Consider the following 23521-nt stretch of genomic DNA (forward strand, 5'->3'; position numbering starts at 1 on the left):
AGAAAAATTATGTTGGCCACAGAACTCAACAAGCAGTGGTTGTGATTGGACTATGACTCTGGCAAAAGTTGATTCCTAGCTGCTTCTAAAAAAGCATAATATGAATGAAGCTGACCTCAGACAGAGGAGGAGTTACCCAACACGATGGCCTGAACCACTGGAATAATCCCCTTCCTGCCCTGAAATCCCATCACTGAGAGATTGATTAGAATTCTTCCATCTCCAAATCTCTGATTTATTATGAAACAACTAGTGAGTATCTGGGGCTTGTTCTGGGCATTCTGATCTTAGTAGATAAAAGTACTAAAATCACTTTGCCACATCATCTCATTAAAACTTGTATGAGACCATACAAGACTATTAGAGAAAAAAATACATTATTTTGTCATTTAAAATATATATATATATATATATATATATATATATATATATATTTCACTAACTGAGTTTAATGGATAGAGAGCTGACCTGGAATCAGGAAAGGATAATATATTATGTTTACTATGATTCCTTACTTTAGGTTAAGCTGCTGTAGCTCTGGGAGGCTTACATACTTTTATGATCCTACAATATGCATTGATGTCAATATTCCCTCCAGTGAATTCCTCCAAGAAATGAAGGATTAAAGAGAATTTTTTTTAAAAAGGCAAATAAAGCAGATACAAATTCAAAAAGCACAGTTTGGTACCAGTCCAATGGACCTCTCTATGTATTTATCAGCAAATTAGGATGCAATGCAATAGCTGATGTCTATAATATTGACCCTGACTCATCAATCATAGCAATCTCAGTTGTGCCTGCCCATCTGATAGTCTTCACAGTAAAAGAGTATTGTCTTTGGAGTTAGATAAGCTGGGTTCAAGACCCCTGTCCAACACTTAGTATTTGTGTGATAAGGCTAAGTCATAATTTCTCTGGGCTCCGATTTCCCACCTATGAAATAAAGAAGTAGGACCATAGGGACTTGAATTTTGTGCTTCTAAGTTGTCTATAAAGGATTTACCTAATGAGCTCAGCAAATCCTTTCTTTATAGCAAAGGTAAACTTCAGCCAAAGCTGACTGATCAGAAAACCAAACGAGTTCCAATTAAATGTAGCTTGATTGAATTGTATTTTATTTTTCCTCCCTTGGTTCCCTGAAAGCTGCACAAGCAGGTTTCCCCGAAGGAAATATGAGAATGGCATAGACTAAGTGATCAGCATAGAAGGTGCATTAAAAGTGCATTATCCTAAGAGCTCTTCAGTAGCATCAGGAGATTTGCTGCTACTCCCAGCAAGGCTGATTTAGCAAATCCACTCATTTGCGATGACTTTTGCTCTGCCTTCTTTTCCAATGTTGTATATAAGCATGGGGGACTGGAAAAATAAGAAAGAGGCTTTTTCACAGCTTTGGGATTCATCTACTAAGTCATACGTGAACAGGCTGCTGTTGGTAGAGGGAATTTCTATAACTCAGTAGCTGAAGAAATCACAGATCTTTTGCATATTCCCCTACCAGCTATAATGGCACACGGGATGCCCTGGCTTGTGTGAGGAAGACAATTATGGATCCATCTGGGTTGAGCCTGGAGTTGGGACCCAAAAAAGAAGAATAAGACCTAAAGCGAATGGTTTGGGGGGAGTTAATCAAAGTCATGATTACTTGACTAGCTGGTATATCTTCTTTGTCCACTAATGCTGCATTGGCTCTAGGAACTGAGGTGGATGGAGAGGAAGGGGAGAAGCATAACCAGGAAGGAAGCAGAGAGCCCCAGGTCTGGACCATGCAGCAGATTCACTAGGAATGACTGCCATCTTCTTTGTCCACTAATGCTGCATTGGCTCTAGGAACTGAGGTGGACGGAGAGGAAGGGGAGAAGCATAACCAGGAAGGAAGCAGAGAGCCCCAGGTCTGGACCATGCAGCAGATTCACTAGGAATGATTTCTACTTGGAGGTCTCTAAAGACATGTGCCTAGTGGGTCTATGAGTAAGCCAGTTCTGAACAGGCAAACCAAAAGCAGCAAGAAAAGAAAGATTAAAGAGAGTTTCTTAAAAAAGGCAAATAAAACAGATACAAATTTAAAAAGCACAGTTTGATACCAGTCCAATGGATCTCTTTATCTGTCCACCCTGGTGATATCAGCAGATTAGGATGCAATGCAATAACTGATGTCTATAATATTGACTCTGAGTCATCAAGAAAAAGTCAAATTATGTCTGGTATCCTCTTTTGAAGAAGACAGGGCATTATGTAGTGCTTTTAGAAAATTTCCACAATGATTAAAAAAAAAAGCTTAAAGCAACTTGTCTTGCTCATTTCCTAAAGATTCTGGGTAACTGAAGCCTTATTCTATACTCACACTTCACAGATTCCTCAGTTGACAAAGACCTAGCAGCTAATTAATTAATACATCAGAGAAGGTTTTCCCAGGCTTCCTTGTTATTGCTCTCTTCCTCCTCAAATTATCATTTGATAAGCTGTTGACAGTGGTATGTCTACTACTCCCCCATGCCTAGGATGCTCTGCTAAAACAAGATTTTTTTGTTTCACACTCTGTGTTTGGATCCCTAAGCCTAGCACTGAACCTTACACATAGTAAGTGCTTAATATATGCCTACTGATTTGGATTGGTGATTGTTGTAGGTTTTTTAAGGACTGTCACATATAACTGAGCTTATAATGTCCCTTTTTTCATATGTTCTACCTTAGGAAAACTTAAAAGGGCAATTTTTAAGTCCCTTTTTGGTTCTTGCCACCCACATGACTGTCAGAGAAGGAAAGCAGCTATCTTGTCTCTGTAAAGATGGAACAAGTGTGTTACTGTAGGAGAGAGGGCAGCTGGTGGCGGGAAGATGGAGAGGAAGCTCTGAGCAGGAGGGAAATTAAACAGCCCTTCCAGCAACAACAAATGAACGGATGCTCCGATTCTCCACAAGCTTCCCGCTGACAGAAATGAGAGGGAGTGGCTTTGAGGGCATTGAAGGGAGAGAGGGGTTGGGGAATCACAGGGAGAAGCTGGCAAAGCTATTCTCATTACTAGTCCAAATGAAGTTTAATTTATATTAATTAACTTCAAGTCAGAAGATGGTTTGAGTACCAAGCTATTACTGAAATGGAAAAAAAGAAAGAAAGAAACTGATCAGTCCTCTGTGCTGGTCCAGAGTAGGGTTCCACCAGGAACTGAGAGTCTTCAGCAGCAGCATCTCTTTGCCCAGCCTTTAAGGAGGCTCCTAGGAGGATGACTTGGGCTTTCCTGTCACCCCTAAGAAATATAGCTCTTCGTCCTAGACACAAGGAAAGCTCGGGCTTCTTCATGCTAGTCTTACTTTGAGACTGGAATTGATGAGGAGGAGATGGCTGTACAGATTTCAGCTTCTGGGCTGACTCTGATCCTCTGTAAGATGAACTATGGGCCCTTGGAGTGTTCCTGAAGTGAAGAATGCATGCATCTAGCCGAGGAGATAATTGCATTCGTTTGTGGGAATGTCAGATCCAAGTACTCACTCACCTGTCATCTAAGCACTCTGCCTTTAAGAGGTTTAATCAGAGCTGCCCTGTCTTATTCCCTTTCACCCCCTCTTGTCATCCAGAGGCATCTTGCAAAGACAACAGTTGATGTCTGCCTTCGGGTCTTCTGTGCCCAGTGGGATGCATTTAAGCTTCCTGGCTTGTTTCACTGTTCCTATTTTTAAGGTATATAGTCTGTGTGTATATGTCTATCCCCCAGAAACCTGGGGAGAGAAGATAGGCTGGGGGCTGAGAATGAGATGCCAGCCACCAGAATATTTAAGTGATGAATGTAATGGCATCCGAGTATGTCAACAGGCCTTGTTGACAGTGACTAGAGGCTAATTAGCAGCTATGGAAGGGAGGGGGAAGTGGGAAGTGGGAAGGGAACTGGCTGGCGGATCTGCCAGCTGAATACATACAGTTTTACTTCATGAGCCATTCTTTCTTATTTTAGATCGTTGGGAGTTGGTCTAAAGGTCTGATAACTGAAAAGGGTAGAGGAAAGAGAGAGGGAGAGAGGGGGGAGGGAAGGAGAGAAAAAGGGGGAAGAGGAAGGAAAGGAGGAAGGAAGATGGAGGGAGAGAAAGAAAGGAAAAAGAAAGAAGGGGGAGATAGAAAGAAGAGAGGGAGAAAGAAAAGAGAGAAGAGAGGAACTGATCATCTAAATATTCAAAGGCAGGTGGAATATTATTCTTAAGAAAAGAAGAATGTTTGAATGATAGATTTCGAGCTATTGCTCTGTATCTCTCCACTGCACTCTCACCCCTCCCCCACATGTAGAATGCAAGCTCTTCTTTAGAGATCATCACCTTATTTTATGGGTAAAGAAACTGAGACTCATAAGGGTTAAGTGGCTTACTTTAAGTCTCAGAAATAATCAAAAGAGTAGCATTTGAGTGTGTTCCTGACTCTGAACCAAGCCTGCTGAGAAGCACTGAGCTGCCGGAGCTAAGATGTGATGTCCAAACTTCCCTTCCCTCCTCCCCCAGCCTCCTCAATCTCTCTACTTGCATGGGAGATTGTGAGACGAGAAATCTGGTGCCTGTCTGGGATCTTCTGGTTTTGATCAATGGGTCTCTTTTCTTAACTCTGCCTTTGTGGCTTTCTCATGGTGCCATATTTCTAGGACAGCAAGAACTTTAGGAAGGATCTTACAAGAAAGGCCAGGGATGCAACAATCCATGAGGAATTCTCCCAAGTCTTACTCTGCAGAGTTCTTATTCTGTTCCTTCTGCCCCTGTACATTAGTCATTGAATTGGGGAGATGGGTCCAGAAAAAAGAGGAAAAAAAGAGGTACAAATTTTGGCAATAGCAGAACAGATTTCTAGGTTAATGGATTTCATTTCAGTCCATAGTGTCTTGTCCATCCAAAAAGACTGGGGCAACTTAAGGTTCTGGACAGCAGGCTAGGACACATTTGGAAATCATCATAAGGTTGAGGAAGATGTGAGTGTTGGGAATGAGAGTAGCAGAGCCAGAGTCCAAGGTAGAGTTAAACTGAATGAAGATAGAGAGAAGATGGAGGTGATGAATGAGTCAGCCAGAAGATAAATCAAATCAAATCAAAAAGCCAATTTATGGACATAGTTCCATTTTAAGACCTATCACTCAGAATCATGTAACTCTCACCTATGCCCTGAATTCTAGGTCCCCACATGTCCTCCTGGGCACTAATTCTTTGCTTCCAGAAAATATTTGAAGAACTCTTCACATTGTAGTTAAAACCAGTAGACTTGTTCTGCTTGGTCCCAGAAAATAAAACTGAGGGCACAGGCCCAGATTGTAAAGAGCTACACTTTGCTTGCTTAGAAGTGAAAACTTTCTAATACAAACACAAGAATTGTAGAGTTGGAAAGGACTTTGGTAGCCACTCATTCAAGACTTCCTGGAATGGATTATTAATTAGTCATCTCAAAGTGGAATGAGCTGCTCAGGAGATAATGAGGTTTTCCCTCGGCTCAGCTCTTCATCCTGGATGGCCTTCAGCTGGCCGGGCTGTATGTATGGGAATTTTACTTAAATTTTCAGGAAAGACCTGGGTTAATTGATCTTCCAACCCTGCCATGCAGTGATTTTATGACTCCATGGCCTGGAAACTTTCCATTTTAATCACTATTAGGTCACACTAAGTTGTGAGTTTCTCATGTCCACTTTCCAATACTGGTATTATTTCAGAAATTTCTCCACAATTTATCTTGGTGAGTCACCAAGAGGGCTGGGAAGCTAGTTACCTGACATGTCCAGCTTATAGAGCCAATATGTCTCAGGAGTTACTTGAAGCCAGCTTGACTTCTTGACTTGGAGTTCAGTTCTCTCTACTCCACATCACCTCTTACAATCATAAGCATAACTGATATTTGTAAAGTATCATTTTAGAGATAAGAAAACAGGGACGTGAAGAGGTTAAATACTTTGTACAAGGTTACCCAGCTAGGAAGGGTCTGTCAGAAGTGGATCTCAGCTCCTCTAACTCCCAGACTAGGTTCTCAACTCCATACCCTGTATTAGCTTTAGGTTTCTCAGCCCTCGGGCCAGGAGCACCTTGTCCGTGGTAAAGGTTCTATCAGACAGTAAAATACCAAGAAGGAGACAGGGAGGGAAGCAGGGCACTTGGGCAGACCCCTGAGGGATAATCCGCAGGAGATTGCTTTTTTGTCCTCCTGAGACTAAACACCTATCACCTTATCTCAGAGTCCTCTGATACTTCCAGCATGACATAAGCTCCAGCCAAAGGGAGCCCTGTACAGAATCATGCTTACAGAAAGTATCCTGTTGCCAAGGTTTCAGCCAGAAATAAAGCAGAGACCATTCAGCCAATGAAAACCCCACAAAAGCTGCTTAACAGCACCTCAGGAGCAGCTCTGAGACTTTACAAGGGAAACCAGGCTGTCTTCATATATTTGAAATATGCTACACCTCAAGGCAAAGGGAGAGAGAAAGGCAGATATTGAGCACAGGCGCATTTTTGCTGACTACCGGGGAAAATTTCCATAATAGCTAAAGATACGTTGGACCACGGAATTGCTTCCTGAAGAAAGCAATAGAAACAGTCACTAGAGGCAATCCTAATTCAAAGCCTGACTAATTTTGCAAAAGCCAGTGGAATGTTCGAATGTCCTGAGAGCAGCCTCTTCCTTTTGTGTACATCTCGTTTACCTCCTAGATTATATATTCTGTGATTGAAAGCACCCAGCCATTTTCATCCTCATATCCCCTAGCACATTTTATAGTTGTGATTTTCCTACAAAGCAAGTCTAACAGTATCACCTCTCACCTTCCCACTCAGGGTTCCCTGTATCTCAAAGATTGAATATAAAATCTTCTGCTTGGCATCTGAAACCCTTTGCAACTTTGCCTTTTCCTTAATTTCTACTCCTCTTACACTTTTTTGCTCTTCACCCACTTTCACTTGATCCAAGTAGTCATGCTTAATGCCATTTTCCACATAGGACACTGTCCCCCAAATCCCTTGGTTGTCAGTTCTTCTTGGGATACTCTGTCTCATACCCTCTAACATCTAGCTTCCTTCAAAAATCAGTTTATACCCCACATTCTCCAGAAGACTTTCCCCAGGTTTCCATTGTTTAGTGCCTGGCTTCTTAGAACACCTTTCATTTTCACTGTGTAGTGTATACAAAATTAGGTATATGTCATTTCCTTCAGTGGGATGAAAGTTCTTGGAGGGCAAAGACTATACTTTTTTCCTTTCTTGTATTCCTAGTGCTTAGCATAATGCCCATTAGATAGCTAGATAAGTGCCCACTTACAAAAAGCTTGTTGGCCAACCCACCTAGCAGGTGCTTAATAAATGCATATAATATAACAACAACAATGATAATTTTTATTTCAAAGAATGTTTCTATCTAAATAGATAATTCTAGTTTTTCCCTCATAGTCTACTATAAAATAAATAGGGACAAGTAATTTTTTGTTACAAACTGTGATTGGGAAGAAGGGAGGGAAGGTACCTTTCATTTCCTCTGTTTAGGGGACTTCCATTGTAGGAACTCTTTCCTTGCTACAAATTGACAACTCATATGGAACTTAGAGTCTTATGAGAGATGCTTCAGGCATCAGGAAGTTAAAGAACCACCACATGATCAAATAGGATTGTCAGGGCTTCTTAATCTTTGGGAGTATCTTGGATCTCAGTCCAAGTCTGGTGAATTCTATGGAACTCTTCTGAGAATGAAGTTTTAAATGTGTACAAACATGTATTAACATGTATATATATGTATTATATATATATATATATATATATATATATATATATATACACAGAGATAGGAATACAATGACATTGAAATACAGCTATCAAAAGATTAAAAAAGCAAATTCATTGACTCCAAGTTAAAGTGATACTGAGATAGGTATTATGTCATAGAAGCGAAACTGAAATTCCAGCCTTTGTGAGTCCCTCTAATTACAATGACACACAGCCTCTTGAATATAAAGTTTTAACTTTTGCCCAAGCTACACCCTCCATCAGGAATGTGAACATCAGGTAGCATCTCCAGATTGAGCCTCTGCCTACTCCATGTTGTTGGAAGTTCAATCAGATCAAGTCACTTAATGGAAAATTATTCTTTCTCAGCCAGAGGAATGGAAAAGGAAGAAGGTCTCAAGATAATGGACTGCTAGAGTCCTGAATGCTCTGACAGAGGGATACAGGGAAACAACAATAGAAAAGGGATATTCAAAAGAAATTGTCAAGGGAGCAGTGGTTACTGATTTTATGATATGTCTTAATAGAGACTTAAGAATATTTTACAGGTTTCTTTGATCTATACTCAGGTGCCATCTCTTATAGGATGTTTCTCCTGACACTGCTGTCACCTTCTCCTCACATCATCATGTATTCACTTATTTGTGTGCATGTTAAATGTCTCAATAGAATCTTGGTTTCTGAAATGCAGAATGATTTGTAATTATCTTTGTATCATAAATGCTTGTAGTTTGGAAGCACTTTTAGAAAAATGTTAAACCAAATTTGAGTTCAAAGACAAAAAAAGTTGGACTGGGGAATAAAATCTGTAAAATACTACACAGAATCACATTTTCAACCTCCCCCCCTTCTTATTTGTGTACATGTTAAATGTCTTTATAAAATCTAGGTTTCTTGAATGCAGAACTGATTTGTAATTATCTATCATCAATGCTTTGTATATAGCAATATCTTATAGTTCTCTTTTTCCTGAGTATCATATGGTTTTCATAGCCCAATGAGAAAGGATACCATAATTCTTAGAACACTTCTACAAGGATGTCTCCATAGCTTGATCCTTTTTCTTCTTTCTGAAACATATGGTTCAAAACCATAATATAATGGATCAGCCTAAAACCAAGGCTCTCTAACTTTTTCTAAGTTTCCTACAGACAACTTCAGAATAGAAGTGACTATTCCCAGAGATATATGGTGACAGGTCTTGCCTTCATACTCTCACAACTCTGTTCCCCCGCCTTCCTTATTATAACACCACAAGATGACACAACAGAAGATGACCAAAAAACTAAACAGCTTCTACCTTCAGAAATCAATCTATCCGTCTGTCCATCCATCTACCTAGCTATCTACCTATTTGTCTAATAAACCTGCATACATACATATATGTTTATATATTTATACATTTGGATATGTATTTAAATATAAGCAAATATATGTATAAAATTTTTAAAGGAGTGTTGATATACCCACTTTTCTCCAAGGTAATTCATGCAATCCAAGGAATCTTGTAATCAAAGATCCTCCCTCTCTTGGGTATCCACTGGTCTCACCAAGGTCTCACCTTGGATATTATCCACCCACCCACTCCAGATGTTGGATTCCATTGACTTCTCCTGTGAAGTATTGGCTGAGGGCAGATACGACTTCATATTATCTTATAACATATAAATGCCATGAATACCTTCTTCAATTCTGCCTCTGAGAATCCATAGCTTTCTTTAGGCTATATTCAGGGGCCATCTCTTATCCAATGTTTCTCCTGACATTTCTGTCATCTCTTCCTCACATCATCATGTTCACTTATTTGTGTGCATGTTAAATGTCTCAATAGAATCTTGGTGTCTGAAATGCAGAATGATTTGTAATTATCTTTGTATCATAAATGCTTGTAGATCAGAAGCACTTTTAGAAAAATGTTAAACCAAATTTGAGTTCAAAGACAACAAAAAGTTGGACTGGGGAATAAAATCTGTAAAATGCTACACAGAACCATATTTTCAATTTTACCTCCCCTTCTTATAATGCTATTTCCTGGATCAGGGTTCAGTCTGAACTATTTGCTGTCCTTTGGTTTAGAGTGAGTTTTTCCAGAAATCTTCCCCTTCCCTCAGGAATTGGAGTATTGCTGGCCCTTATGAGAAGGGGCCAGAATCTCCTAAAGTTCTCATCTTCCTCCACAGTGATTTCTTCAGACTTTCAAACTGATAACAACCCTACTGTCAATCCCACTTGACAAGAACTCAGAAAAAGAAAGCTTAGGAGCTTATGGTCATCAGATCATTAGAGTTGAGAAAAATCTTAGACGCTGTCTAATCCAAACTTCCCATTTGACATTTAAGGAAACTAAGGCCCACAGAGATTAAGTGACTTGCCAGTTATTAAAAACCTCATTTGAACCCTTTCTTCCCCTTACTTTTCCCAATGATTCACATGCAGTCATTCTCTTTAACAGAATGCAAGTTCTCTTAGTTTCATTTTTGCCTTTGAATCAGCTCAATGAGCTGAGTGTCTGACACATAGTAAATTTTTAATGCCTACAGATTAATCCACTGATTTATTAAAGTAACTGCTATGTGTAAGGTACTATAATAAGTTTGAAGGAGTACAAAGATGAAAAAAATGAAACTATGTATCCTGTTAGTTTATTCTTCACTTGTGTTCCCAAACCACTACACACATAGCCCAATCCCAATCCCCAAGATATTGAGATCTATAAAACAAATCTCAGGAACAACCCACAATGCCCCATATCTCCCCATGGAAGATCAACGTAAATCAATTCTTCTTTTTTCATCTGTTAATTTTTTTCATTAAAGCTTTTTATTTTCAAAACATATTCATGGATAATTTTCAACATTCACTATTGCAAAACCTTTTTTTCCCTCCCCTCCACTCCCCCTCCTAGACAAGAAGTAATCCAATATATGTTAAACATGTGAAATTCTCCTATACATATTTCTGCAATTATCATATTGCACAAGAAAAATCAGGTCAAAAAAGGAAAAATGAGAAAGAAAACAAAATGCAAGCAAGCAAAAAGAGTGAAAATACTTTGTTGTCATCCACACTCGGTTCCCACAGTACTCTCTCATGGTTCTTTTCATCACAACACCATTGGAACTGGCCTGAATCATCTCATTGTTTAAAAGAGCCACGTCCATCAGAATTGATTTTCCTATAGTCTTGTTGTTGCCGTGTACAGTGACCTCCTGGTTCTGCCCATTTCACTTAGCACCAGTTCATGTAAGTCTCTCCAGGTCTCTCTGCCATCATCCAGATGATCGTTTCTCATAGAACAATAATATTCCACAGCATTCAAATACCATAACTTATTCAGCCGTTCTCTAACTGATGGGCATGCACTCAGTTTCCAGTAAACCAACTCTTAATAATGACTTTGGGCCATAATCACTAACTGTGAATTAGATTGATTTCTAGTGAATTTGGTCATGGAAGCATTAAGAGAGAGTGTTTTAGACAAAGTAGTGGGGGTAAGGGATGGAGTGCCGTTATAAATAATGTGGAGCAAGTCACAAGAACGGATGGGGGATTACAAGAATCACTCTTGAACTTCCCCAACCTGCAGGGTTCCCCCTCTCTCCCACCCCCTCATTGCCCTGCCCCCACCCCCTTCGAGCTTCCCTTCAGCGGTATTCCTGTTTGTGGCAGGTGATTAATGCCGAAGTTCTGGGGGAAAAGAGAGAGGGAGGGAAAAGTCCCTTCCTCCCCGAGCTGTACTGTACATATTGTTATGGAAATTGTCCTCAGCCCCCTGAGCCCGGTTCCGGAGGTGGCAGTAGCAGAGTGAAGCCGAGGAGAGCGCTCTCTGCAGTGCCCATCGGGCCACTCCACAGGGCTGGTCCGCTGCCACGGGAGCTCTGTGCTCATCACCCGGCGCCTCCCAGAGCCAAACGCGCTCCTTCCCTTCTGCTGGCTCGGGCATCTGCTCCTGTGACTTCGCAGCCAGTGCGAAGGAACCCGGGTTTTGGCTGCAATCTCACCCCTGCCACCACCATGCCTTTCTTCACTGCCAAGTATCTTAAAAAAAGCAAATGCCTCCATAAGGGTAAGTCCCACCGGGCCCGTCAGCGGGATAGCTAATGCCTGATGCGCGGGGGGGGTGTGTGTGTGTGTGTACACGTACGTGTGTGTTCTCTTTAAGTCAAACGGGAAGGACATTTCTAACACACCGTGCCATTGAACTACGGGAGTGTGGCAGGCAGGCTCACAAAGGGTTCCTGGGGGTGCGGTGTTTGTTTCTCGGGCATTATCCTGCAGCATCTCGAATTCAGCCAAGCTCAAAAACCAGGGAAGGAAATTAACCCTTTCCCCATTACCAGCACCCGTCAGCTAGGACAGGATGGAAGTCGATGAGACAGGCTGGACAAGGTAAGATCGTGTGTAGCCCGGGGAAGGGGGTCTTTCAGTAAGGTCGCTGAGCTCCGCGGAGGAGGGACCTGTAGGAATACTGGCGTAGGACGGCCGCCGGCCAAGGGACCCTCGCGTTCTGTTGCCGTCGCTTGTTTTGACTTTTTGCAACAAACCGGGCTGTGAAATTAAGCAGCGGTGCAGCTGTGTGATGCTTCTGTCTCCTTGGGTTTGTGGAACGGGGGATGCTGAGCGGGATCTAGTTCCTGAGGCATCGATGGGGACTTTGCTTTCCCCCTTTCCCTCCCCCTCCCCTTTAGGAATTCCTCCAGGCAATGTTTATCCTGCGTTTTATTCAGATAATTCCACGGTTTTCCCTTCTGCATTGTGCTTGGAGTTATGGAACAATCCGCTTCCAGGGGAGCCCAGCCTTCCCCTAGTGGCAGAGGATGCGATCTCTTTCAAGGGCTATACTTTCCTCTCTAACCCGTTACTTGAATGTAGTCCAACCCCATGAGGTGACTCTGAAGGAAACTGAAAGGTAGAGAGTTCGCATCCCTGCTTTGCCTTTCTCCACCCTCTCTGAGAGCAAACGCTTTCCTTAGAAGTGGTGGGGCAGTTTCCATCAGGCAAGACTTCAATGGCAAACCACAAAGTCAGCCTGAACCGGGAAGAATGTCAGGGCTACAGACAGAAGCAGTCAAGCCCATACCTGTCCAGTGGATTTAAAAGGGCTGAAATTGCCTTCAAAAGGGAGTGCCAGGGAGAAGATGGAGCACCGGCCTAAGGCTCCGGCTCTGAGTGTCATTTTCAGCAGGGCTGGAGTTCTGTGGGTCATGTGAGACATCTCATTTAACCTTCCCTTGCTTTTCTTGTTAACTGTCACCCAGCCGTGCTCCCACCCAGAGTATCCTGCCTCCTTCTAAGCTGACTCTTCCAAAACATAAGCCGCTGCTGCAGAGCTGACTGCTTTGGCTTTGGGGAACTGGCAGTGAGTTGGCCCAAGCCTATACTCTTCCTGACACTCAGTCAGAGCAGTTAAGAGCAGAGGTGTGAGGATGGAGGAGAGGGAGGGATATTGGGTCATATGGGAAGGAAGCAGCTTTCATTCCACTTAGAGAGAAGGAAAGAGAGCCCTTTTGTATCTTTGCATGAAAGAGGCTGGGGGTTTACCAGACATGGACGCCTTTTTAAATACAGGACAAATTTCCCCTTCACCTCAAGGAAGAAGGTACAGTACAGTCATAGTCCTTGCTTTTAAATGTAGTGGGTTTGGGGAGGCTGCATTTTAAAGCAGCTAGATGCTCTGAGGTGGGATGCAGGCAGCACAAATACTGCATAGTAACCCCTGCTGATTTGCTGCTATTGGACCAATATGTGGTCTGGGACGTTGGTGAAAACATTGGCACAGGCAGGAAAAAGTGGACAGGGCTGAAATATGGGCATATATGGACCGGGGAAAAAAGAGTGTAAAAATGCAAGAGGGTGGAAAGTGCAGTAAGGCAACCCAGGTATGGAATTAAATTAAATTGAGGTGTTTTTCTTTATTAAGTAGCATGAAAAGAACAGAAGAGTAAAAACACGAGTGTAACAAAACATACTTCTCTCCCCTTGGTAGAGAGAGAGAAAGAAGAATAGGAGAAGAATGCAGCGTGTATTGTGAGATGCAATTACTATGTCATATATTTTTGCTTAACTGTTTTTCTTTGTTAAGAGGGAAGGTTCAATTCCAGGGCTGGGGGCAGGGAAAGGAAAAGGGAGTCTCGGGACAAGATTGCATCCAGATATGACTGATATAAAAACAAAAGGCAGTCTTAAAATTGTGATCTAAACCTTTTAATTAATTAAAAACAAAAAGAAATGGAAGGCAAAAGATTAGAACTGTGGGGTCCAGATGGTGCCTGGACTGTTAAGGCACCACTGCATCATCAGAAAAAGCCTAAGTATAAAAAATGATGTTTTATAGCCTATCTGAGGGAGAAATAAAAGCTAGGATATGACAGAAAACAAGGAATATCTTAGGTGAAATCACTTAGGCAAAATCTACATAATCGAGTGGTGGGGAAATCAGTGGAGCGACATGGAGAACAGTTGGTGACCTGAGCATATTATATACTTTCCAAGCAATTGTTGAGACATTTGTCACAGCCCAGGAAGCCAGAATCCTTCCTCTGGGTAATCTTAAGAAGGAGAAAGAAGCTCCTGAACTTGAAAAGTGCTGAGCAAAAGTCAAGGAATAGATTGAGTGTATTAATGGTGACTCTGTGACTATCTTCATAAAAGGAATCCCTCTCCCTCCCCATCCATAGGATTAGCTAAATGATAGTTGTTGCTGCTGGGTAATGAGCTACTACCCAAATACTCAGATTTACAAGGGCATTATTTATAGGATAACATTGAATCAAGTCATGGGAATATTAGGAACTGTGAGTTCAAGTATGACCCAAATTCCTAGTTTAGGAGCATTTTATCCTGCTCGATTGAAATATTCCTTGGTGGGGGAAGAAGGGAGGGACCTCAATTCAAGCTATGCTCTGGTATCTCTTGATAGTGATGTGACCTTGGGTTTCAGATGGTTATGCCAAATGGAATGTGAATTCACACAAGGCCTGCCAATTCAATTCAGTAAACATTTATTAAGCACCTACTATGTGCCAATCACTTTGCTAAGTGGTGGGGGTACCAAAAAAAAGAGCTTACAATCAATCTAATGGGAGAAAAAAACCCATATAAACACAAATATACAAAGCAAGTTATTTACAATAAATAGAAAATTAAAGGGGGAAAAAACAGAATTAAGAAGGATTAGTCCATCTCTAGTTCTCTCCTCCCCCCAAAAAGCATAATGTCTATAATATCCTGGGCAAATGATTATGCAGCCCCATCCAATGGTAGGGAACTCATTACCTCTCAAAATGGACCATTTCACTTTCAGACATCTCCAATTACTGAGAAATTTATCTTTATATTGACCTGAAATTTGTGTCCCTGAAACTTCTTATTGATACTAGTTATGTATCACAGAAACCAGGGAGGAAGAGAAGGAGGAAAAAGAAAAGGAAGAGGAGAATGTCTAGCATTCATATAGCACTTTAAATTTTGAAAAGTGTTATCAGATCCTCATAGCAACTCTGGGAGGCAGGTGCTATTATTAGCCCTATTTTGTAGATGAGAAGACTGAGGCTGAAAAAGGTTTTTAAGTCACAAAAGTCACTAAATATCTGAAGCAAGATCTGAATTTGGGTCTTCTTGACTTGAAGCCTAATTCTCCATCCACTCCTCTATCTAATTGTTTGAATAGCAACCTGCCTGACCCTTCTTCAACATCATAATCTCTTCAATATTGGAAAATAGCTATAATGTCCCACCTAAGCCTTTTCTTTGCAAGTTCTTCAGTTCCTCACCAGCTTGGGAAGCCAGGTGTTTCTGCTTTATTTAGATCTTCTAACAAAAGCTGAATGATCATATGCTGGGAATATTGGAAATGGTATTGTTGTTGAGGTATAGGGTGCAGGTCTAAGATTCTTCCAAGAAGGTCTTGCTGACTCCCATAAAGGGCATTTGATTGTTAGCCACTCACCAGTCACTATTTGCCAATCCTGATACCAAACTTTCTATCTCTGTCTCTTTCTCTGGCTACCTTTCTCTGTTTTGTCTCTCTGTGTATGTATGTGTCTCTATCTCTGCTCTGTCTCTCTGTCTCTCTCTCTCTGTCTCTCTCTCTCTGTCTCTCTCTCTCTCTCTCTCTCTCTCTCTCTCTCTCTATATATATATATATATATATGTCTCTTTATCTCTCTCTCTCTGTGGAATATATATATATATATATATATATCCATATATATCCATCCATCCATCCATTTATATATATATATATAATATATATATATATATATATATATATATATTACCTCAAATGCTTACAATGCAATATCCTGGACCTGTTCCAATCACAGTCCATTGCTAGACTGGCCCAGACTACAGCCTCGCCCATAACACCTTCTCTCCACATGCTGCTCCTCCCTCTATTCCATCAGCCCATTCCTTCTTCTCTCCCTCCCTTTCCTCCCCGATATGGAATGGTAGAATGTTACAACTGGATGAGACCACAAAGGTCATCCAACCCATCTCCTTCATCTGAAAAGAGAGGACATTAAGCATTGGGATTTGCCCGATCTCAGGCAAATTACTGACTGGAAGAGCTAGATCTGGAACCACACTTAAATAAATCACAAATCATAGACAAGGCTGGAACAGAGATCATTTTGTCCCATTGTTTTATAGATGAAGACTCTGAGATCCAAGAGGTTAAGTGATTTGGCCATGATGACACAGGTAGCAGAGCCAGAATCCAAATTCAAAGACCTCCAATACCAAATTTGCTAGTCTAGTAGTTCTCAAATGTTTTCTTCTTAGGACTGCTTTCTTCTCTTAAAAATTATCAAGGACCTCTCCCCAAACAGCTTTTGTTTATGCAAGTTTACCTGTTAACATTTAGAAAATAAAACATCACTTATTAAAAACAAAAAAGAAAATTAAAATATCTTAATATTATTACAAAAAAATCATTTTGACTTCCTAGACCCTATGAAAGGGTTCACAGATTACAGACCACACTTTGAGAACTGTGTTGCTCTAATCCATGCTGCTGTAGAATCTCAAAAGTTGTCAGTGACCTCGGAAAGCATCAGTCTAATCCCCTCGTTTTTACAGATGAAGAAATTGAGATTCTGAGAATTTCAGTGATTTTTCTCAAAAGCACACAGAGCTAGGGTTCCAGTTCCTGGCTCTGTTTATCCCATCCAGTAACTTGCCTCTTAACACTTCTGTGCTTGGCTTTGCTCACATGAATACCAAGTGATAATTTTATAGCACTCTAAGTTAAGTATCCAAAGAGGTTTACATATGTTGCCTGTCTCATCTCATTCTCACAGTCTGAGATATGTCAGTCTTAGTTTACAGAGGAAGAGAGACTTAGAAAGATTAAGTTTCCCAGATCCACACAGTAAATTTCAAAGGTAGAGTTTGAATCCAGATTTCACCTGACTTCAAATCCAGGGCATTGCAAATAGAGCATGAGGTTGAATAATAAGTGTATATGTGTATGTGTGTTTGTGTTTGTGTGTGTGTGTGTGTGTATGTAGCCATAAATGCAGATAAATATTGAGTGTCTCAAAAGTCTTAGTGCCATTTGAAAGCTTTAACAGCTTAGGGTATGTGTATATTTGTGCCTTTAGTCAGTGTTTACTGGGTTTTGCTCCATCATCATTCCTAACTGAATTCTCACACTCCTTCTTATAGCACGGAATTTGATATATCCACTTTGGATATTTTCCAAGGTGGTCTATTACTGGAGGCATCAGAAAGGGATCTCTTCCCACAGAGTGCTGACCTGTGTCCAATTGTGTTTGTGCTGTCTGAGCGGCGTGGTCTCATTATACCATGGCCCCATGCCTCAATGTATTGCTATGGAACAAGTTTCTGTGTATTTCCCTAACAGGGGAAGATGATACCATAAAGCGAGGTTGTAGCTAGCTGATTGCACAGCTAAACCAAGAGAATGCTAATATATGCACCTCAATCTGGAGAGGGTACTCTCTGGAGCCAGACGCCAAGGCTCTGAACTTGGCCCTGTGCTCTCCCACACTTTTATCAGAGATGTAAATGAAGGCACAGATGGCCTACTTAGCAAATTTTTGGATGGTGCAAATCTGGGAAGGAAAATGAATATACTATGTGACAGAATTAGGATGCAAAAAGCATTTCCACAGGTTGGAAAAATGAACTCCTTCGAGAAAAATGTAGTTTTTAAAAATAAATTTTGTTTGTGAGTCACTTACTTTTCATAGTTTGTCCTTTCCCCTCCCAGACTCATCTAATGACCTTGTTTTTTCAGATCAGAAAAGTGAGGCTCAAAGAAATTGATTTTTCCCAAGGCCACACAGCTAGTAAATGGCAGAGCAACATTTATAACAAAGAATAAAAACAGAAAAGAAAAACAAGATAGCTCAGCAAAATCAATCAGCACATCAAAAAGCAAAACCCTGACATTATATGCACTACTCTACATCCATAGACCCCAGCCCATCAAAAAACCCTGACATTATATGTACTACTCTACATCCATAGACCCCAGCCCATCAAAAAACCCTGACATTATCTGCACTATTCTACATCCATAGGCCCCACCTCTGCAAAGAAGGAAAGAAGAAAGTACCTTCTCATATATCTTTTTTATGACCAATATTTGCTCATTATAATTTTAACTTTTGGTTTCTTAGCATTTGGTTTTGATTGCCTTCTTGTTCTTCCCATTTGCATTGGTGTAGTCATAGTATATATTGCTTTCCTGGTTCTGCTTACTTTACTTAACATAAGTTAATATAAGTTCTAGGATTGTAGATTTAGTGGACCAAGCCTATATCAAATTCCGTGCTATAAGAAGGAGTGTGAGAATTCAGTTAGGAATGATGATGGAGCAAAACCCAGTAAACACTGACTAAAGGCACAAATATACACATACCCTAAGCTGTTAAAGTTTTCAAATGGCACTAAAACTTTTGAGACATTCAATATTTATCTGCACACACAAACACAAACACACATATACATACACACTTATTATTCAACCTCATGCTCTTTTTGCAATGCCCTGGATTTCAAGTCAGCTGAGATCTGGATCTGACGTCAACTCTACTGCCCTATCAATTATGCTACACTGCTTCTTAATCCATCCATAATGTGATAAAATTTAACAAGAATGAACAAGAATAAAATCTTCCATTTAAATTTAGAAAATCAATTGCACAAGAAAAGAATGAGGGATGTCAGTAGATATTTTTGGAAGTATGGAGATAAAAATTAGACTTGGGTTCCACTATTCATAGTCTGGAGGAGAGATTTCCCTTCAGCATTTCTCACCAAAGGAGAAAGCTTAATGGTCTTTTGAATAGTGTTAGACAGGGGATGGTGTGTAAGTCTTTAACATATGGAAAATCTGGCGTGGCTGCCTAGTGTGAGAACAATAAAGAGAAATTAAATTGATAGTGACAATAGCCTCCAGTAGCCTCCAGTATCAAATAAAAACTCTTCTATTTATCTTTTAAAGCCCTTCTCATTGTGTTCTTCCTTACCTTTGCAGTCTGATAAATTATTTTCCTTGCCAACCTGGGTTCAAATCTTAACATTTTGTACATATGTGACCTCAGGTCACTTTCATTTCTCTTGGACTCAGTTTCCTCATCTATAAAGTGAGAATCTTTGAGTAATTTTCCCTCTAAGATTCCCTTCCAACTCTGAATCTCCGGCCCCATGACCCTGAGTCACCCATGGAGTAAATAGCTGTCATCAGTATCTAGGGAATTATCTGATGGAAGCAGAGATGTGACTTGGCCGCCATTGAACTTGGAATCACAGACCCCCAGTTAAGTACCATTTGTTCCAGTAAGCAGCATCCATCAGCACCACCCAAGAGCAGGAAGCAGAGAGGGAGGCTTGCTTTTTTAAAAGCAGAGACTGCCTGACACTCCCTGCAGGGAACTGATATAATTTCTTGACAATACACCTCTGAAACTCTCTAGAGACGGAGATTTGCAAAGCAATAAAAGTACATTATTAATTTTCCTGAGTTGTGTTTATTATCTAATACCTTGTGATGGAAGGAATCTTCCACTAACCACATCACATTAGTCCTTCTGAGCGATGGGAACTTTGTTGTTGTTTTTAACTAAATCAGAAACACGGAGAATCGTGTAATTGAAAGAAACTTTAAAGGTCACTAGCACAATCCCCTATCTATATGACATTGCTAATGAGCTGTCATCCAAACTCTGTCTCCATACTCCTAGTGACAAGGACCTCATTACCCCCTTAGATAATGTATCTCATTTTTTTTAGCAGCTCTAATTATGAAAAGGTTTCCCCTTGTATCCAGCTGAAATTTACCTTCCTGTCATTATTAAACCTAACTTAGCTGTAATTGAAACGTTCAACTCTAGGTCAAGGGCCACTAGGTGGCACCACAGTGCATAAAGTGCAGAGTCTGGAGTGAGGGCAATGCTTCTTCCTGAGTTCAAATCCAGCCTCAGATATTTACTAGCTGTTTCCCTCAGTTTCGTCATCTGTATAAAGAGCTGGAGAACGAAATGAGGAACAATTTCAGTATCATTGACAAGAAAATCTCAAATAGGGTCACGGAGAGCTGGACACAACTGAAAATGACTAAACAAATCTAATTTCTCTACCCTGTGATAACCCTTCAGATAGAGACCGCCAGGGGATGCAATGCAGAGCCTTCTTCCCATGTGGGAGGCAGCAAGTGCAAAGGCCCTGAGGTGGGAAGCTGTGCTCCAGGAGCAGCAAAAAGCCAGAGTCAGCATTCAAAGTATGACTCCAACCCAGCACTGTCTCCCCTAAAACGTCCTGCCCACATTTCTTCCTCTGCAAGGGCAAGCAGGGCTGTGATCCATAAACTCCAACTCTTTTAGGGATAGACACTGGTAAATAATGTGGGTGAAATCATGTGGTACAGTGTGGGACGTGGAGATGGCACCCTAGGATTCAGAGCTGGAAAGGACCTTGGGAATTATTTAGTCTAGTCCCTCCTTTTACAAATGAGGAAACTTGGAATTTAAGAGAGAATTTAACCAGAGAATTTAAATAAACTTTCCACAGTCCCACTGCTAATGATCAGTAGTATTGGGATTATGGAGTTACAAGAGCACTGACTCTGGGATCACAGGAGCTGTTTCAAATCTCTTTGAGTTAGTATGGATGCTGCTTACTGGAATAAATGGCACTTAACTGGGGCCTGTGGTTCCAAGTTAGTGTGGAGGTCCTTTGTTGAGTTAGAAGTGTGAGCCTTTGATTCTGACTCTAAATTAAATGCCCCTTTTGCTTGCTGTATTTCATTGCCCAGGCCCAAATCCCACCTCAAAAACTCATCAGCTGCAAATGCAGACAAGTCACTGAAAGTTTTATCTGTGTCCATATTAATACTCCTACCAGGAAGATGGGACAACAGTCGTTGCAATGGCAGCCTCACAGAATTAATATGGAAAAAGAGCATTGCACACTTGAAAGAGTTTTATAAATATGAGTTATTATTCATAGAATTAACTTTTATAAACAAGCTTAGTGGAATAATAATAATATAAATATAAATCAGTAAATAGATAAGCAAACAGAAAAGTGAATAAATAAATATATAAAGAAATAATAATAATAATAATAGCTGGCATTTATATAGTGCTTTAAGGTTTCAAAAATACTTTACATGTGTTATTTCACTTAATATCAATTCACATATGGACTTCTTGTTATAATGTCTAGGAAAGCATGGTGACTCAAAATTTAATAATTTATTAAAATTAAAGAGTTTACCTATTTGGAAAGACTGACCCAGGCCCTTGTCTCCCAGCTGTCTAAGGGTGGAGCCAGTATCTTTTATTTCTTTCCTATCTCCCCACATGGCCTACTATAGTACTCTGCTCATAGAGTGTATTCAGCACATGCTGTTAACTGACTGACTCATCCTTTGTAAGATGGAAAGATTGGCAGTCTCAAGAACCACTCCATTCCTGCCTGATGGTCAGCCAAGCTGGCAAAAAGCCAGAAAGTCTGGGAAAAGTCTGATACATATCCACATTTTACTTTGCTAAACTGAAAGAAATCTCTGTCCATGGAGAGGATCTTCAGATTCTCTGTGGGTTTTTCCCCCTTTAGCCCTACCCTTATTATCACTAATCCAAAGACAAGGAACTGGAGAGGATTCCATTCTCCAAGTTCTGGGGCTCTGGAGCTATTTATTCCATTATGCGCCTTCTGTACAAGCTGAAGAGAAGATGAGAATTTGGCCAGATGTCTCCTATAATGTTCAGAGGCCCACCAAAGATGGACACTCCTATCATTATCATCCGACAAGGCAATTTCTGGGGTAGAGTGAGCCGTAAGAAGCCCTTTTGTAGTATTATTTGGAGGGCTGGAATTTAAACATATATAATTGGTCCATAAGATTCATGAAATGCAATGATGAAGAATCTTCTAAACAAATTGTGGAGCATGAATAATGCCCTATAGGGAATGGTAAATATGATGAAGACATAAAAGAATGAAAAAAAAAAATGATTCAAAATGAAATAAACAGAATTGGTGAAAGAAAATGCATTTGAAACTAACTGATCCACTAATTCTCCCGAATAACCTTTCCCTTCTCTAGAATTGATTGCACCCAAGCAATATTATGACATTGGATAAGTTAGGTTATTTTTTCAAGGTCACTAGACCATAAATAATGATTTTCAGGTTAAAAATTAAGAGGCTGAACTGTCTCATGGGTAAGATGGGAGACTACAAAAAAAATTTGATTCTATTTGAATACCATCCCAATCTGTCCAACTATGAGATGATTACTACACTAAGTCTTGAAAGGAGAAGACCACGTTCTGTTAAAGAAAAGGCTTGGGGATCAATCCTCTATAGTCAGAGAGCCACTTACTTTTCCAACAGTGACCTCTGGTGGGTAAAGAAGCCATCATCAGTGTGGGTCCTAAAGTTAGACTAATAGCATCTCAGCATTACTATCTAAATCTGGATATAGATCCAGCAACTGCAGTCAAAATACTGATTTTAGGGGACAGGATTTGATTCCACCAGTGCTATGGTTAATAATAATTATTAGTTGCTGACTCTTTGTAATCCCATTTGGATTTTGGGGTTTTTTTGTTTTGTTTTGTTTTGTTTTTTTTGGCAAAGACACTGGAATGGTTGGCCATTTCCTTCTCCAGCTCATTTTACAGATGAGGAAACTGAGGCAAATAGGATTACATCACCTGCTCAGGGTCACACAGCTAGGAAGTATCAGGCCAGATGAGTCTACCTGACTCCAGTACTGACACACTCTCCACTGTGCTACCTAGCTACCCTTCCTGACTCCCAGTCTGACACTATTTCCTCCAGTGCCTCCGTTAGAGAAGCAAGAGATTCCTGAGCTAGCCTAATGAGTCTTCTCACTGAATTTAGAATTTTTTTTGCTTTATTTTTATTAACATTTTTTTGTTTTTAGCTCACTTCCCTGTTCTTTCTCCTCCTCCACTCAGAGAGCCATCCATTAAAACAGAAAGAAAAACATAAGGCAAAATTAGTTGATACATTGGTTGAGTCTAAAGGAGCATTCAGTGTTCTGCATCCATAGACACCTACTTCTGTCAAGAGGGAAGGGAAATGCATTTTCATATCTTTTTCCCCAGATAAGCTTATTCTTTATAATTATGCTGGGCTCAGTTTCAACTTTCAAAGAATTGTTCTTATTCTTTCCATTTCCTCATTGGAACTTAAACACAATTTGAAGAACTATAGAACGTATGGAAAGTAAAAGCCAGATTTCAGCCTCACAATTGGAGAAGTCACTGGAAGGACAAGAGAAGGGTGTTCCCAAA

General features: G+C 40.4%; 1 protein-coding gene across 7 annotated transcripts in view; it reads left to right on the forward strand.

Moving 5' to 3' along the window:
- The window catches only part of ARHGAP22 (Rho GTPase activating protein 22), a 398531-nt gene that overhangs the window by 281187 nt on the left and 93823 nt on the right, over nt 1–23521 (forward strand). The window contains exon 1 of one of the 7 annotated variants that reach the window (XM_023494482.2): nt 11341–11784. The exons of 4 other annotated variants lie outside the window; for them this stretch is intronic. In XM_023494482.2, the coding sequence (XP_023350250.1) occupies nt 11733–11784 (52 nt within the window). In that variant the 5' untranslated portion in view covers nt 11341–11732. 2 more of the 7 variants (XM_023494492.2, XM_012539667.3) reach the window with 2 other exon arrangements.

The sequence above is a fragment of the Sarcophilus harrisii genome, chromosome 2, assembly GCF_902635505.1.
Source record: "Sarcophilus harrisii chromosome 2, mSarHar1.11, whole genome shotgun sequence".
NCBI classification, from domain to species: Eukaryota; Metazoa; Chordata; class Mammalia; order Dasyuromorphia; family Dasyuridae; genus Sarcophilus; species Sarcophilus harrisii.